Source organism: Musa acuminata, chromosome BXJ3-4 (assembly GCF_036884655.1).
Source record: "Musa acuminata AAA Group cultivar baxijiao chromosome BXJ3-4, Cavendish_Baxijiao_AAA, whole genome shotgun sequence".
Classification (NCBI taxonomy): Eukaryota; Viridiplantae; Streptophyta; class Magnoliopsida; order Zingiberales; family Musaceae; genus Musa; species Musa acuminata.
The window spans coordinates 35,185,871-35,201,274 of NC_088352.1; the positions used below are offsets into that span (position 1 = coordinate 35,185,871).

Below are 15,404 nucleotides of genomic sequence, written 5' to 3' on the forward strand. Positions count from 1 at the left end.
CCGCTTTCTCCCAATAACATTGCGAGCGAGAACGACAACGGGAGCGAGAGCATGATACCTCTGAGGTGGCTACGGTGATAAAACCCTAGAGGAGGAATTAATTATATATAGATTGATCTTTGAGGAATATCAAACCTTGGAACGTTATAAGGGGTTTCATCCTTTTAAAAGTCGTCATATGATGTAATTGTAGATAGATCTTATTCTCAAAGAGATGAAACTATATGCTTATAGAGAACTTCAAACCCTAATCATAGGGACTGCTTCATAAGTAAGTTATCATTTTTGCCCTCAATCCTAGTCGACCAACTCAGTTAAAAGAGAGATATATGATTATGTGTTTGCCAATCTATTTGGTTTACATTTTTAAGTTGATACTTCTTATGCAACTCAAACTCTTAACTAGAAGAAAAAAGAAAGTCACTAAATCCATGATGAAAAAATTAAATCATTAGTCTGATGAGCATAAATAATAGATTAAAATTTATGATTAGATATGTAAGTAGTTTAAAATTTGAAGTCCATGTACTAATTAATCACCATGTAAATAGGGGTTAATGTAATGTATTGAAATTATTTTCAAAAAAAAGGAGAGAAAGAATGAAATTAGTGTTTAATTTATTTTTGTATGTAACTAAAGGTTTTTTGAGCCATCCAAACCATCAATCCAAATATATAAGTTCAAATAAATGAATAGTATGCCAATCTTTTAATATTCCTGACCAAAATTAAAATACTCCAGGAAGAATATCCACTAAAATACTTGACTGGGTATGTCCTATTTATTGTCTGTACAGCTCCAAGAATTGCAGCTGCCACCATACAGACTATTCCTAGAAGTTAAGTATCTATTGCCAAGAAAAATTACAACAGCATCACTATTCATTATAATAAATTAAAAAATATTATTAAAATTATGATTCTAAGTTCCATCGTTATTAATTTTTTATTCATCAAACTCAGGTGCCTGTCACTTTACAGGCAAAGGAAGAATTCCTGTAACACTGCAACTTCCTAGAACACTGGTTTTCAGCATGTGCAGCAAATAGGACACTGTCCTATGGAAGAGACTCCGAGCATGGCCAATAATTCCCTCGAAGATTACCATCATTTCCGGCCCAAATATGAGCTCCCTTCTGCTGCTGCTCCTCTTCCTCTGCCTCCTCCGGGGTGGCAATTCATCGCCGGAGGAAGAGCTGCATATTCTTTTAGAATTCAAAGCATCTCTGAGTACCACCAAGAATAACACCTTCGAATCATGGACCTCGGAGGGTCGCTCCACTTGCAGCTTTGCCGGGATCAAGTGCGACTCCACCGGCTCCGTCTCCGAGCTCGACCTCACCGACTCGGGCCTCTCCGGCACGATACCCTTCCGTTCCCTTTGCCGCCTCCCCTCGCTCTCCAGACTCTCCCTCGGCTCCAACCTCCTCTCCTGCTCCATCACTGTCGGCCTCCTCAACTGCACCAGTCTCCGCCATCTCGATCTCGGCTTCAATTCTCTCACCGGGGCCGTCCCCGGCTTGGCGCCTCTGAACGAGCTCCGAGTCCTGAACCTATCCGACAACGCCCTCACCGGCCTCTTCCCGTGGGGCTCGCTGGGTAACCTCACAGATCTGGAGGTGCTAAGCCTCGGAGACAACTTGTTCGATTCCAGTCCCTTCCCTGAGGTGGTGGTGAACTTTGCCAGGCTCACTTGGCTGTTCCTATCGGACTGCAACATCCGCGGCGAGATCCCGTCTTCCATCGGGAACCTGACGCACCTCGTCGACCTTGAGCTCGCCGACAACTTCCTCACCGGTGGAATCACTGCGGAGATCGCAAGGCTCCGCAACCTCTGGCAGCTGGAACTCTACAACAACTCGCTAACCGGAAGCCTTCCGCCGGGGTTCGGAAACCTCTCCAACCTGGCCTATCTCGATGCGTCCATGAATTTGTTGAAAGGGGATCTCTCCGAGCTCCGCAGTCTGAATAACCTCGTCTCCCTCCAACTATTTCTTAATGACTTCTCCGGCGAGGTCCCGCTGGAGTTGGGGGACTTCCGGTACCTAACCACCCTTGGTCTCTACTCAAATGGGCTCACTGGAATGCTTCCGCCGAAGCTCGGGAGCGTGTCGGAGTTCGAGCACATAGACGTGTGGGATAACTTTTTCACCGGCGAGATCCCACCTGATATGTGCCGGAAGGGGAAGATGAGGAAGATTCTAACGGGAGACAACAAATTCACCGGAAAGATACCAGAGAGCTACGCCAACTGCTCATCGTTGGTCAGGTTGAGGGTGAGAAACAACTCCCTCAACGGCGTGGTTCCTGCCAGGCTCTGGGGCCTGCCCAATCTGGAGATCATAGACCTCGCATTCAACCGATTCGAAGGCCCAGTAAGCGCAGCGATCGGCGAGGCCAAGCCACTGAGATTTCTGTTTCTCAACAACAACTACTTCTCTGGCAAGCTGCCGGACATCACAGGAGCAAGGTGGCTCTACCTACAATACATGGACGTCTCCTACAATCAACTGACAGGAACACTGTCGCCACACCTGGGAGAATCCAGGACGCTCGTTTACTTGCTCATGGCGGGCAACCAGCTCTCCGGACATATTCCCGACTGTTGGCGGCGCATGGAAAACTTGACCTTCTTGGATTTGTCCAGCAATAATCTCACCGGGAGGATTCCGAGCACGATGGGCTCCATGGTTAGTCTTCACACGTTGCACTTGAGCAACAACTCTTTCACCGGTCGATTTCCTTTGTCGCTGCGCAAGTGTCATGGTCTTGTCACGCTTGACCTCGGAGAAAACAGGTTCCATGGAGAGGTTCCGCCATGGATAGGAGACAGCTTCCCAGCGCTGAAGATTCTCCGCTTGCGCGTGAATAGGTTCAGCGGCGGCATTCCTCCACAGCTATTTCGCCTTGCGGCGCTTCAGCTCTTGGACCTCGCTGACAACGAGCTCACGGGAAGCATACCACGGAGCGTCGGTAATCTAACAGCGATGGCCATCAGACGACAACAGCGAGACGATTTGGACGGAAACGTATTTGGTTACTCGGACAGCGTTTCTTTGATGTGGAAGGGGGAAATGTCTTTCTTCAAGCGGACACTTTCACTGGTTCGAGGCATCGATCTCTCGTGCAACTTTCTTTCGCAGGAGATCCCATCGGAGCTGACAAATCTTTCAGGAATGGTCTACCTAAACTTATCCAGGAACGATCTGACAGGATCTATACCAAGTGCGATCGGCAATCTGGACCTGATAGAATCTCTGGACTTGTCAAGGAATCAACTTTCAGGTGCAATCCCCCCAAGCATCGCTTCATTGACATTTCTGGATTCGTTGGACCTGTCAAGCAACAACTTGTCGGGGAGAATACCCTCGGGCAATCAACTGCAGACGCTTGACCCCTCAGTTTACGCCGGCAACGACGGGCTCTGTGGACCTTCGTTACCCAACAAGTGTTCGGATCATTGGGAATGGTCGACTGATGTTGAGGAGAACGGCGACGGGGAAGAAATCGTATGGTTATATCTCGGCACCGGACACGGATTTGTGGTGGGTTTTTGGGGATTCATAGGCCTTTTATCCTTCAAAACATCTTGGAGGCTTGCTTTCTTTCGTTCCATGGATAAGGTGCTGTCGAGATTATCCATAGGGTAGAAGAGGTGAACCTCCACGTCTCAAATGTTCTTACCACATACTGAAGCAAGCAGTCACTATGGAAACAAATCGATATACTTACCAAAGAAAGGAAAAGAGAAGAGACGATGGACACACAATAACAGAACTCCAGCAAGCATAGAAGAAGGATTTGCTTCCACAAAAGGCATCAAGTATGGAATGTGCATAATTCTTCCGACAAAACAAGTTTAAAATGTCAAGAAAGATTCTCTCTTTGATAGGCAGCAACACTTTCAAGTCAAGCAATAATAAAGGTCATCCTCAAGATTTTCCACTACATCAACTAAATAAATAGTGAGCAAGCATACAGACTATGTATTCTGTGATTAGAGCCTCCCACAATCTGTTGGTATTGAATACTTCTACTGCAGAAACGATGTAATCTGTGCAGAAGATTTACATAATGGTGCACAAACAAGAATCCAAATACTCATCCTCAGAGTCGCTTGAATCACTGTAAATAATCCAGGAAAAAATTATAAGTATATATATACCAAAGATATGAAAATTAATTCTTACTTTGACAAGCCTTTGAAATTAATTTCCACAACAAGTTGTAAAAGAAGATAACAAAAAACAAATGTCTCTATTGGCATGTAATATCAAAATATTTAGAACGATTATTTTATAATCCAAAAGTATCTACTTCAATCCAGTTTGTTACACATCCACATAGACCCTTTACGTAACACTTAAAGAGCTACTTTTTTCCTTAAACAAAATTCAGACTCTTTTGAAACACATACTACCCATATGATTATAATTAATAGTAGTTTCTAATCAATCCTAGGCACTTCCACCGCAATTCCTTTAGAGATGTCTACTTTCCAAAACCAAAACCAAGTGTCCTCTACCTGTCCATCGGTCGATCACATGTAGCTCGACGCTAAAAGGGAACTAGACCAGTTTTCCATCTAAATAAATCTTAGTCATGTAATCCGCTTGGATTTTCATAATCAACCACAACAAAGATACTGTTAGCAGCGATGGTTACTTTCCAAGTATTCAGCTCTGCTTAGCGTAAACTCTGTTTGAATTTGTTAACATAATTTCTTGTAACATATACTTGTTCTTAACAGGTTAACTAATGAAGAGGCATTCAGGCTACATTTGGAATATGTTTATATTTTTAATATGCATCTTGAGAAAGAAACTTGAATGAATGTACAATTATGGAATGCTTTGAGTGCTTGATAACAATAGATGAAAATTATATTTTAAATTTACATTGACGTACGTGTTATTTATTAAAATTGTTTCAAAAGCACGTTGAATATTATATAATAAATTGATCATTTTAATATTTTAAATATTTATTCAAAGGTAAATATATATTTTTTATTTAAATAAATATATATGTGTGTGTGTAATCTTTTAAAAAAGATATATTGCCTAGATATATAATAAATAAAAATATAATCATATAAATAAATAAATAATATTTAGAAATAAATTAAAAATTACCTTATAAAAGACATAAATCATATTAGTTTCTCACTAAATCATATTGGAAATGTTATAATTTTAGATAATATCATAAGATATTTTAAAATTTTAAAAAAATACATTAGCATCCTACAAATGCTAAAATGTTAATGTTAACTTGAGATAGCACCCTTTGAGTATTTGTAATGTAGCATCCAAACCAAATAAAATTTGAAAATAATTTATCAAATATTAATTCTCATTTGAAATATGTATTGGACCCTCAATACACATCTCAAATGTGTTCCCAAATACACCATAAATAAGACAGTCATCAAGTCCAAGGAAAATACTTATAAAATACTAATCTCGCTCATAGAAGCACATATACTAAATTTTGGCCAAAAAAAAGTAAAGCAACTGCATAACACAAAGATTTATATACACAATAACCTATGACACTAAATTATGAAAAAGAAAAGTAAATCAACTGCATAACAAAAAGATTAGTCACCTGCATAAATCAGTGATATAAAAAAGAGAACAGAAGAACAATGATGCCACCAAACAATTATAAAGATCAGTGCTCCATGTATGAAGTAAACCATAGATGGCTAGCATGGCAACAATTTGGTAGATTTCCTCTAACAGAGATGGCTAGTTCGTCTATTTCAACCATATAAGAAAAGAAATCAGAAAGAAAGATTAAATAAGCCTTTGAAAAAGTAGGAATGCCTGGTACAGGGAGTTGGGATTGACCTGGGCTGGAATTCCAAAACCTCTACCAGATTGTCGCCTTTGCAATCATTCCACTGGACGTTCCTCGCCGAGCCCTTCTTCCTCCTACCGGTCGCCACTCCTCCACTCTCTTCTGCAGGCAAAAGAGATTCCTTCTCGGCTTCTGCCTCTTCTCTCCTGTTAGCACCCTTCACAGATTCCACCACAGCAGAGGGCCTATTCCTATTACAAACTTTACGGATCTTGCCACTCAAACTCATGTCTTTTTCACCGCAGATAAGAAACCGCAAGAAAGGGCACTCGAGAAACGTCTCATAGGAATTTTCGCCCTTCCAGAGACCACAAGAAAACCTAAATCTATCGAACCCAGTCCAACCAAAAGAAATCTTGAAATCTTGCCACTCAAACTCATGTCTTTTTCACCGCAGATAAGAAACCGCAAGAAAGGGCACTCGAGAAACGTCTCATAGGAATTTTCGCCCTTCCAGAGACCACAAGAAAACCTAAATCTATCGAACCCAGTCCAACCAAAAGAAATCTTGAAATCTTTCCCAACCCAAATCGTGACTGCGATCAAAGATGTACCCAGGAAGAAAATCCCGCACCAAAAGCCGAAAATACAGCGCCTTATTTCCGAGCAAAACTCCACAGCGATATCCAAAATTAAGCCGAAAAGCCGATGGTAGTCGAGAGGAACATGCAATAACGGAAAGAAATCACAAGAAATCGTGCGACATAGAAGATGATCTGTTTTCTATGAGGAGAGATGCGAGGGGAATTGAGAGAGGAAGAAGGCGGGCTACGGAAAGCCGCACATCTTTATCGCCAAGAAAACTGAATCTTGGCCACCCCTGGATCTTACCCTTAATTTCATCCCGATTAATTCCCAGTCGGTAGATCCTGTAGGGCCTATGTACGTTACCAACAACTACACCGGTATCTGAAGGGGTAAGGTGTTAACGGATAGAGAAGCGAAAAGGATCGAGGAGAGCGGCCAACTGCCGAACGGCCATAATATTTGTGCCCATCTGCTAAATAATGGATCGGACGGCCCGAATCAAATTGGGCTTGGCCGACTCCAATTTAACCTGATCTTTCTCTCTCTCTCTCCGCCACCGACATGCTTCCGCCCAATACTCTCCGGTTTCTGCTGGCGTCGCGTCCATCATCTTCTTCCTCCGCCTCCACCTCTGCATATCTTTGTATCGCCACGGAGGATCTCATTCCTTTTCGTAATGAGCATGAGTTTGTGGGAAGTTGTCGAAACCCCCTATTTCAGGTACGCATGTGTCGTCGCACCGAAGCAGGTTCTTTAAATCGTTTTCCATACTGTTCTCCAATCCCATTTCATGATCTTTTTCGTTATTTAGCTATCTTCTTGATGATGCATTCGATGTATGCATATGCTTTTACTTTCCACCTTGATTAAAAGGAGCTCTTTTTAGTCAAAAGGTGTTCGCTTTTGTAAATTGGGGGACGATTTGCATATGGATTGATATCTCCATCGTTATGTTGATGACGTGTGTGTAAAGAAATCGAGGGGTATTGTAGGCTGAAGCAAGTTTTACAATTGTTGAAACTTCCCACCGCGTGGAAACGTTTATTTAGAAATCCATAATTACATAGTCTTTCTTTTTTTTAATTGTGCTTTTCTCAATCATTTACATTTTATTGTAACATAGATCAAATCAACTATTTACAAGGAAAGTAAACAATTCTTGAGATATTACAGAAATCTTTGAGAAATCTTAAAATCATAAAGATAAACCTTCAATATTTATGAAATATTTCCATTCATCTGATAAAAAAATTTGCATATGTCATGAATACTCATACAACATAGCCCAATATCTACACAAAACTGTTAAGCGACATCCACGTATAATATATGCAGAAAGATCGAATACTTGATGGTGCACTTTTCCAATAATAGATGGAGAGACTGAGATTTTTAATCCAAATCAATCCATTTAAATACTTTGACTGAATTATTTAACTATCTTTTAACTCGAATCCGATCGGTAAGTTACACTTAATTACCAGTTTCTATAGTCTGGAATTAGTGGAACTGCTCATGATGTTTTCTTTTGTGGCAACCAAAGATAAGAATAGATTATTCTTATTGTGAGAAATGAAGTTAGTCCCTTTAAATTAAAATCAATTTATTTCATCAGAAGGTATACTTATCCCAGGCTTTCTATGATGATGACATGACACTTGCAGGCTATTTTAGCTGCATCTAATTGTCTTTTCTGTAGATTGGCAAGTAACTCTGTTAATGTCAAGCCGCTTGTGATAGATAGTTCCTCTTCGTTTGGTACTCTCTTCTCCTTTCCATCGCCGGCCATTGGCACTTTGGTTTTCCTGATCGTCAACCTTCTTCCCTGCTACTGTCAATGGCATGGCATCATAGTTGGTTGCCGACTATATTTATGTACCATTTCAGGTTCATGCATCCTCAGGTCATTAATTTGCTGAACTTGTAAATAAAATTTAGATATAAATATTTATTCATACATATTATTTTAGATAAAAAAAATATCTACATTATTTATGGATAAAATATATAATGAGTCCGGTCCATGCATATATCAATTTTTATCCAAAATAAAATGCATATTATTTTGAATATAAATTAAAAATGTTGGCTCACAGCGGGTTTGGTTTTTCTTCGACGAATCGGTTCTGCAACGGACCGAACCAGAGACGACCGAACCAACATCAGCCGACAAACCGGGTCGGGTTGCTTTCGGCTTCCTCTTCTTCCCAGTAAAACCCGTAGTCATCTAAGAAACAGCTCTGCCTTTCACTTCCTCCCCATCGATCGTCGATTCGGGTGAAGAGGAGGAACATCGATCGATTCGATGCCCCCAGACCCCTTGATTTGCTCTTGAGGCGTCGATTCGGAGACATGTATGCAAGCTCCAATCACTTCCCCCTCCAATCGTCCTTGTGTTGGGGCAGCTGTTTGCTTGCTGGATTTTGATTTGTGTTTTCTTGGATCTCCAGGAGCCCGGAAGAGATCGGGACGGCGGCGATCAAGCGCGCCATCGTGGCGCTCCGAAAGCGGCATTTGCTCGAGGAAGGCGCCCACGCTCGGGCCATCAACGCCCTCTCCAGACCCCTCGTCGCGCAGGTACGTCGAGACTGCACCATGGAATCGGGGGCAATGGCAACCCTCTATTGATGTAATAGTGGGAGTTCCGGTGCTTGTCGGTTATCCTAGAGCAGGATCGACACCACGGGAGAACGACCATTGTTAGGTTTATGCCTATGAACACGGAGGAACTGGATTATACTCTCTGGAAATAGATTAAATTTACACAACATGCGATTTGATGTCGACTTCGATGACTGCTGCTGTCTGGAGGCTATATCGGAAATTGATTCTTCCTTAATCCATCTCCCCTGTGCTCTTAATTCAACACCCCTAAAACTTATACTTTTGAAACTTTTTATCCATCCTAATTAACCATAGAGTATGACTTAATTATTCTTGTCGTATTGCTAAATTTTCACTTCATATGCTTGATACATTTTGTCTTAGTCTTTTTATTCAAAACCCAAGTTCCTAAGTTGTTTTGATGGTCAAAGGTCAATGCTAGCTAGACTCTGATTAGTCAAAATCATTATCGTCAACGAAGCACACATACCATAAAATTTTATCTTGAGTATGCTTTGAAATAAAAGCATAGTCATTTAGTTAGACTGTTGTGAAAATCTGGGACTGGCCTTATCTCGTTATTATATCTGAATTAATTGTCATAAAGAATCGCCATTGTGGCCAAGGATCTAAGTCACCAGAGAATGAGCAGTGTCATTGATCCTTGGAATGGTTTGTGTAGTTTGATCTAGATTGACATGGCTCAAGGATCTAAGTCACCAGAGAATGAGACTGTAATTCTTTTACATGCCACTCCAACCACAAGTTATTTCATAAATTACCTCGTAAAGTTACAATCTTGCATGAATACCTTTGAAACTACATAGAAACCATTCTGAATAAAGTTTATATAAACCTATCCAAATTTTCAACCATCATGTGCAAGCATGAAAAAATTAGGCTTATATGACAGCTATAACATTTGCATTTAGCCAGACATGCCCGCTAGGCGACACCAGGAATTGTAGAGCCCTAAAAAGGATGAGTCGGCTTAATAAGGATTTAATTTTTATTTTTTGTAGCATATATAAGGATCATGTCATACTGGTTTGCCACTAAACTGTGTCCAATCCTTAATTAGTGTCTGTGCTATTGGAGGTGTGACGGGGTCTTCTATGTTTCGGATTATGACAAGATGGTGGTGAATTTCAACTGAGTTTCAGATGAAAATTTTTTCATTGGTTGTATCCTCATATTGGATTTTCTTCTATCATATCAAGATACAATTGAGTTCTCATCTCTCCAAAAGAAATTGTGGGAGGTTAAGGCTAAGTTTGTCCATCTCTTATATGTCTTTGGTATGATGGTTTTAATAAAAAAGATAGCAGTGACAGTTGGGTGGAACAGGGTGAGATTTGCCATTTACAAATTCTCCCCAACTTTTAATTTAATCCTCTTTCTCATCCCTGCACCGAATTCTGACAATGTAGGAATTGTCTTTCCCACCCTTGCTCTGTTGGTAAAACTTCCTTCGCTTGGATCAGGCTTTTTATGTCTGACATACTTAGGATCCTCAGTACTCGAACCGAATAACTAAGCTGAAGGCCAGATACTTCAAAAATAATAGAAGTTAGATAATTAACTCCAGGGAATTATAAAATCATGAAATTGGGAATTTGGTGACAATGAGGGAGAGGAGAGAGACAAAGGGAGGAGAAATGAAGAGAGTGAAAGGATGCAGAAAGGTGATGGATGGCTAGTAGGATGTTAATGTTATAATTTGGGGTAAAATGGACATATATGTGCATAATACATTATGCATACAAAAGGCCAACCAACATTTAGAATAAACTCAGACTTAACCAATAGTCATTATAACACATGTATTTCACCCATAACAGACATTATTGATTTGCTTTTAGACACATTCTATTCTTAATGAAGTCATATCTAATGGATTGAATTCAAATTCAAATTCTGGTTGTTGTTATGTTAGACTAAAGTGGTCATTCGGTGATGAATGACTGAAAATAACATAAATCATCTTCACTCAGGTCATTAATGTATATAAATTTATGTATGTATATATATGGTCTGTTGTGTTACAAAGCATTGAAATCTAGCAGGGCTTGGAGTGGAAGGAAAAAGCTGAAAACCTTGAGCTGGAACTGCAACAATGTTACAAAGCTCACACACGGTTATCTGAACAGCTTGTGGTAGAAATTGCAGAATGCAGAGAATCAAAAGCCCTCGTTCAAGAGAAAGAAGAATCAATTAATAATTTGCAAAATGACATCTCACTAGCAAGGTTGCCTTTATACAACCAGTATTACACATGTTTAACTAAGTGCTATTTGTATGAGTATGGTCATATTAATTTCATAAAAACAAATGTTTCAGGGAAGAAAACCTACAAATTAAGCAGGACCTAGATGAAAAGACAAAAGCTTTGGATTTGTTAATGAGTGAAAACCAGTCACTCAAAGCACAACTTGAGGAGATTAGATTGAAACTGAAAAAAACAGAGACTGAGAACAAGGATTTAATTGATCGTTGGATGCTTGAGAAGATGAATTCTGCAGAAAAGCTAAATGAGGTACTTTCAATTCTTATAATAGTGATTTCTAGCTTTATGGTGACTCTTTTTCCTTCTAATTTATCAATGAATTATGAAATGTTTCCATATGGTTGTCTACTTCATATCGATAGGATTTTTCTTTTTACAAATGTGCCTCAAAAAATTGTATAATTGAATTTATACCAATATGAAGTATAATATCTTGGTCTGTGTTCATCTAAGGATTTAAATACTTGTTGGAGCTGTATGTACAGCGATAAATTTTTTGGTCCAATTAAATGCTGATATCGAAAGTCATAGCTCATATAGTACAAAACTGTCATGTTGAAATTTTAAGGGCTAATTAGGCCCATGCAAGGACTGTGTTAGGCCGAATGAGAGGCCCAAACAATGCCCCAAGAAGTCTCACTATCGTGGCACAATCTTTGAGACTGTGTCAGGCGGTGGTACCGCTAGTCTGGGCGGTTGTACCACCCTGGGAGGGTACCAAGCGGTGGTATCGCCAGTCTGGGCGATGGTACCACCCAGCACTGCCCCCTATGCGGTGGTACCGCCCAGGGCAGTGTTAGTGTCAGACTGACGCTGGGTGGCGGCGGTGGTACCGCCCATGCCCGGGAAACCCAGGATGAGATGTTTTTAGGCTCCAAGTTTGAATCAACTTGAAGCCTATAAATACCCCTCTCATCCCTGGTTAAAGGACACAAGCATAGAGAATACAAAAGTGAGAAAATGCTACGGCAATCTCTTTATAAATTCCTTCCATTTTAAGTTTAGAATTATGTAAAAGAGGAGTGTGAGTGCTTATAAGGGTTATCTCCTAAACCTGTGAAAAGGAGAAGAGGGGTGTAAAAGATGATTGGCCTTCGCCTATTGAAGGAAGACCTATAGTGGACACCGGTGACCTCATCGGAGGAGGAAGGTGAAAGTGGATGTAGGTCACGTTGACCGAACCACTCTAAAAATATGATTTGCATTTTACCTTAAGCAATTTATCCTTACTGCAAACCTCTTTAATAGCTTACTGCCTTGTACGCTTTCGGGCTATCATTACGAAACTGGTTTTATCGAAACTAAACATTTTTGAAGAAACTGGTTTGTACTTTTTCTACCAACCTAAAGCAGCAAGATATCCATTTGCTTATCATTTTTGAAGAAAATTCATGTCCTAGATAAAATATAAAGGTTGGTAAAGAAAAATTAGCTCTACTGATATTGATTCATATGTCCCTAATTCAGTCTAATAATTAAACTTTATTGCTTCAACATATCATAATTAAGTGACAAAGTACATTTTTATTTTTATTTCTTTGGAAAAAGATAATAGTATAACTATCAAGACTACAAAGAAACCTAGTCAAATCCATTAGGTTGTAAGACATTTTCACTAATATTCCAACAATAATAATGAGACCCTAAAACTTCAATATCAAATCGATATTAGATAACATTTGTCATGAGATAATTAACATATTTTATATTATGATTTATGTTCTAATTCCATTAAGATTAAATCTCCCCATCTACATTCCTTGTGTTAACAAACATATAAAGAGAAAATTAAGGTTAATTACTTTTAATTGTAATTAATATTAGTAGTTTGAGCTATATATATATATATATTAAAAGTAGTCTTAATGTTTTTATTATTATAATAAATTGAATTACTGAGATTAAGTACAAATATTTGTATAAGTAAAACTGAGTCATTTCACCTTTAATAAATCAACCATATATAATTCAGTGATACATTCGGATTTTGTGATTCCCGTCCTTTATGAATTTGGGACCCATTAGTAACTCAACCATCTAACGGGTCAAGTTCTAAGGATCCGTAAGCGGGTAAATAATTAGGTCATTTAGCGGATTGAGGATTCCGATCCATATTATCGGGTCGGATTTGTGTCATGGAAACGGGTTATTAGGCCTAATAAACCCTTTATAACAATAGCCATTATTTTTCCCTTCTTACCGTCGACGGCCCGTCCGCTTTCTTCTCTCACTCGCCCTTCTGCAGCCCTAGAATCGCCACCTGCGCCACCACCGAAATCCCATCTATCTGATCCTTCCGCCATCGTTCTTTCCTCCGATCTCGATCCCTTTGCGTGTCGCGAAGGGGAGGTTCCATGAACTGCGAAACCTGCCAACTCAAGGAACTGGTGAGACCCTATTTTCCGAAATCCTTTTGGCCCTTGTTCGTTTCATTCCTAACCTCATCCTCGAGTAGCTTCGAGTAGGTTCGCATATACCGATCCTCGTTTCTTGCCTCTTCTTCGTGTAATTTCAGGCGTGCTTAGTAGCTATCGCTTTAATTTCTTGTTGACTATTCTTCGATCATTAATACCAGGTGGTGGTGCCGACAGAGATACAAGATGTGCTGCGTTGTAAGTTCAATTATTGCTTATGTTAAACAGTGGAATTGGCATGACTATGATTAGGATGTGTAGCATTTGTCTTTTACGATTGTTAGTCTTGTACAATCAGCTGATTACCATGTAGTGGCTTTCTCACCGTAGCTATTTTTTTGCTGATGCATCGTAGATGCCCCTGTATGTAGATGTCAGGCATGTGATAGCCGTGTGTCATGCTGCACAACACGTGCTACAAATGCCAACAACTTATGCAATGCTGAGTTATAGTTCATGTGCGCACCTCGATACGAATGATAAGTTGGTCTGACTTTGCCAGATTCCTAGTTTCGTGAGAGAAAAAGGGTAAAATGTAAATTGTTATAGCTTCGGAAGGTCTAGCACTTGCATATACATGCAATTAAAGGAAAATTCGGTGTCATTTCAATGATTTAGGTAAGAATTCTTTTGTATTTGAGAATATCAAAGTTACTTTCTAGATTTCTTGGGAAACTAAAGATTTTAAAGTGAGCGAAAAAACAATGCAATGGTAAAAAAAATGGTTAATTGCAAAGATATGAAAGTGCTCAACCCTTACGCTATATGAAAATTTACGTTTTTTATCCACGAGATTTTCAATTTGACATGGTCACACCAATTTATCATTCATATAGAAGTTTATGTGGCGCCATGTCATAAATATACAATTTAGTTTTCCGATTTTGCAAGGAAAATATAAGGCTAAATTCTTCAGTCCATGGTTTCGCTGTTTTCAAGCTCACTTTTCCAAAATTAACACAACTTTAGATTTTCCTGCACTCTAAATATAAAAAAAAGGAAAATTGTAAACATACTATTTTTTGTTTATTTATTTATACTTGAAGCATTTCATCATGGAATAAACTTTCTACAAATTTTCTTTGAATCAAAGTGGCGTAAACTATTTTTAATCTCTAGTTTTGCTTATGCCTTCTTTATCATGTATATTTTTTTCTGAACTTCTGAAACAAATGCTGGAACTGCTTTAGCATTCCAGACCATGTGGTTATAGTGCGTATACTGCCTGTGACCTTTGATCTTCAGCAGTTGTCTTTATCTGTTGCTGATTTTTGGACACCTCTGCATATATTTATCAGTTCCTTTTTTGCAGGCATATTTCATACAATTATCTTCCATAGAGCATTAGGACTTGTTCGGCCCAAGGATGTTGAGTGTGAACACTTCAAGCTCACCTATTTAAGTTGTTTGCCTTATAACAGAAGCTACTTAAACTGTTGAGTTGTAACCATATCTGGCATATGTTGTTGCATACAGTGTCCCATTTGGATTTATTTCTTTATGTTTGCTTTCTTTCAATTTTTTTTGTGTATGGTGTCATAATGTGGCATCATCATTGGACACCCTTTCTTAACTAGGTAGCATATATCCAATTATCCATAGTTTATCAGTCCAAGTTGTCATGACCTTCTCTTTATGCACATGACCGGATTCTGTAGCAAACAGTCAATCCACAAGTTTTGGCATGCATTATTATCGACTTGACA

General features: G+C 39.4%; 2 protein-coding genes across 4 annotated transcripts; both read left to right on the forward strand.

Moving 5' to 3' along the window:
• Window positions 1-1,124: 1,124 nt before the first annotated feature.
• On the forward strand, window positions 1,125-3,650 carry LOC135636407 (receptor-like protein kinase 7). Its single transcript, XM_065148095.1, has one exon. It carries the CDS (start codon window positions 1,125-1,127, stop codon window positions 3,648-3,650), a length of 2,526 nt encoding a protein of 841 aa, XP_065004167.1.
• Window positions 3,651-6,863: 3,213 nt separating this feature from the next.
• LOC135635188 (autophagy-related protein 16-like) lies at window positions 6,864-15,387 on the forward strand. Of its 3 annotated transcripts, none has more exons than XM_065146086.1 (6): window positions 6,878-7,113; window positions 8,490-8,747; window positions 8,844-8,970; window positions 11,064-11,245; window positions 11,338-11,533; window positions 15,011-15,387. In XM_065146086.1, coding segments are annotated over exons 2-6 (543 nt in total). In that variant the 5' UTR covers window positions 6,878-7,113; window positions 8,490-8,745; the 3' UTR covers window positions 15,047-15,387. The 3 variants fall into 3 exon arrangements, with proteins under 3 accessions (XP_065002157.1, XP_065002158.1, XP_065002159.1); XM_065146087.1 differs by having other exon boundaries at window positions 8,539-8,747; XM_065146085.1 differs by lacking the exon at window positions 8,490-8,747 and having other exon boundaries at window positions 6,864-7,113.
• The last annotated feature ends 17 nt before the right edge of the window (window positions 15,388-15,404 follow it).

Bases quoted from the DNA above. Each gene is read 5' to 3' on its own strand.
- LOC135635188 (XM_065146085.1), top strand. From the start codon at position 7,070: ATGAGCATGAGTTTGTGGGAAGTTGTCGAAACCCCCTATTTCAG. The intron at 11,246-11,337 runs GTTGCCTTTATA...CAAATGTTTCAG, and splicing joins AATGACATCTCACTAGCAAG to GGAAGAAAACCTACAAATTA. The intron at 11,534-15,010 runs GTACTTTCAATT...CCTTTTTTGCAG, and splicing joins CTGCAGAAAAGCTAAATGAG to GCATATTTCATACAATTATC.
- LOC135636407 (XM_065148095.1), top strand. From the start codon at position 1,125: ATGAGCTCCCTTCTGCTGCTGCTCCTCTTCCTCTGCCTCCTCCGGGGT.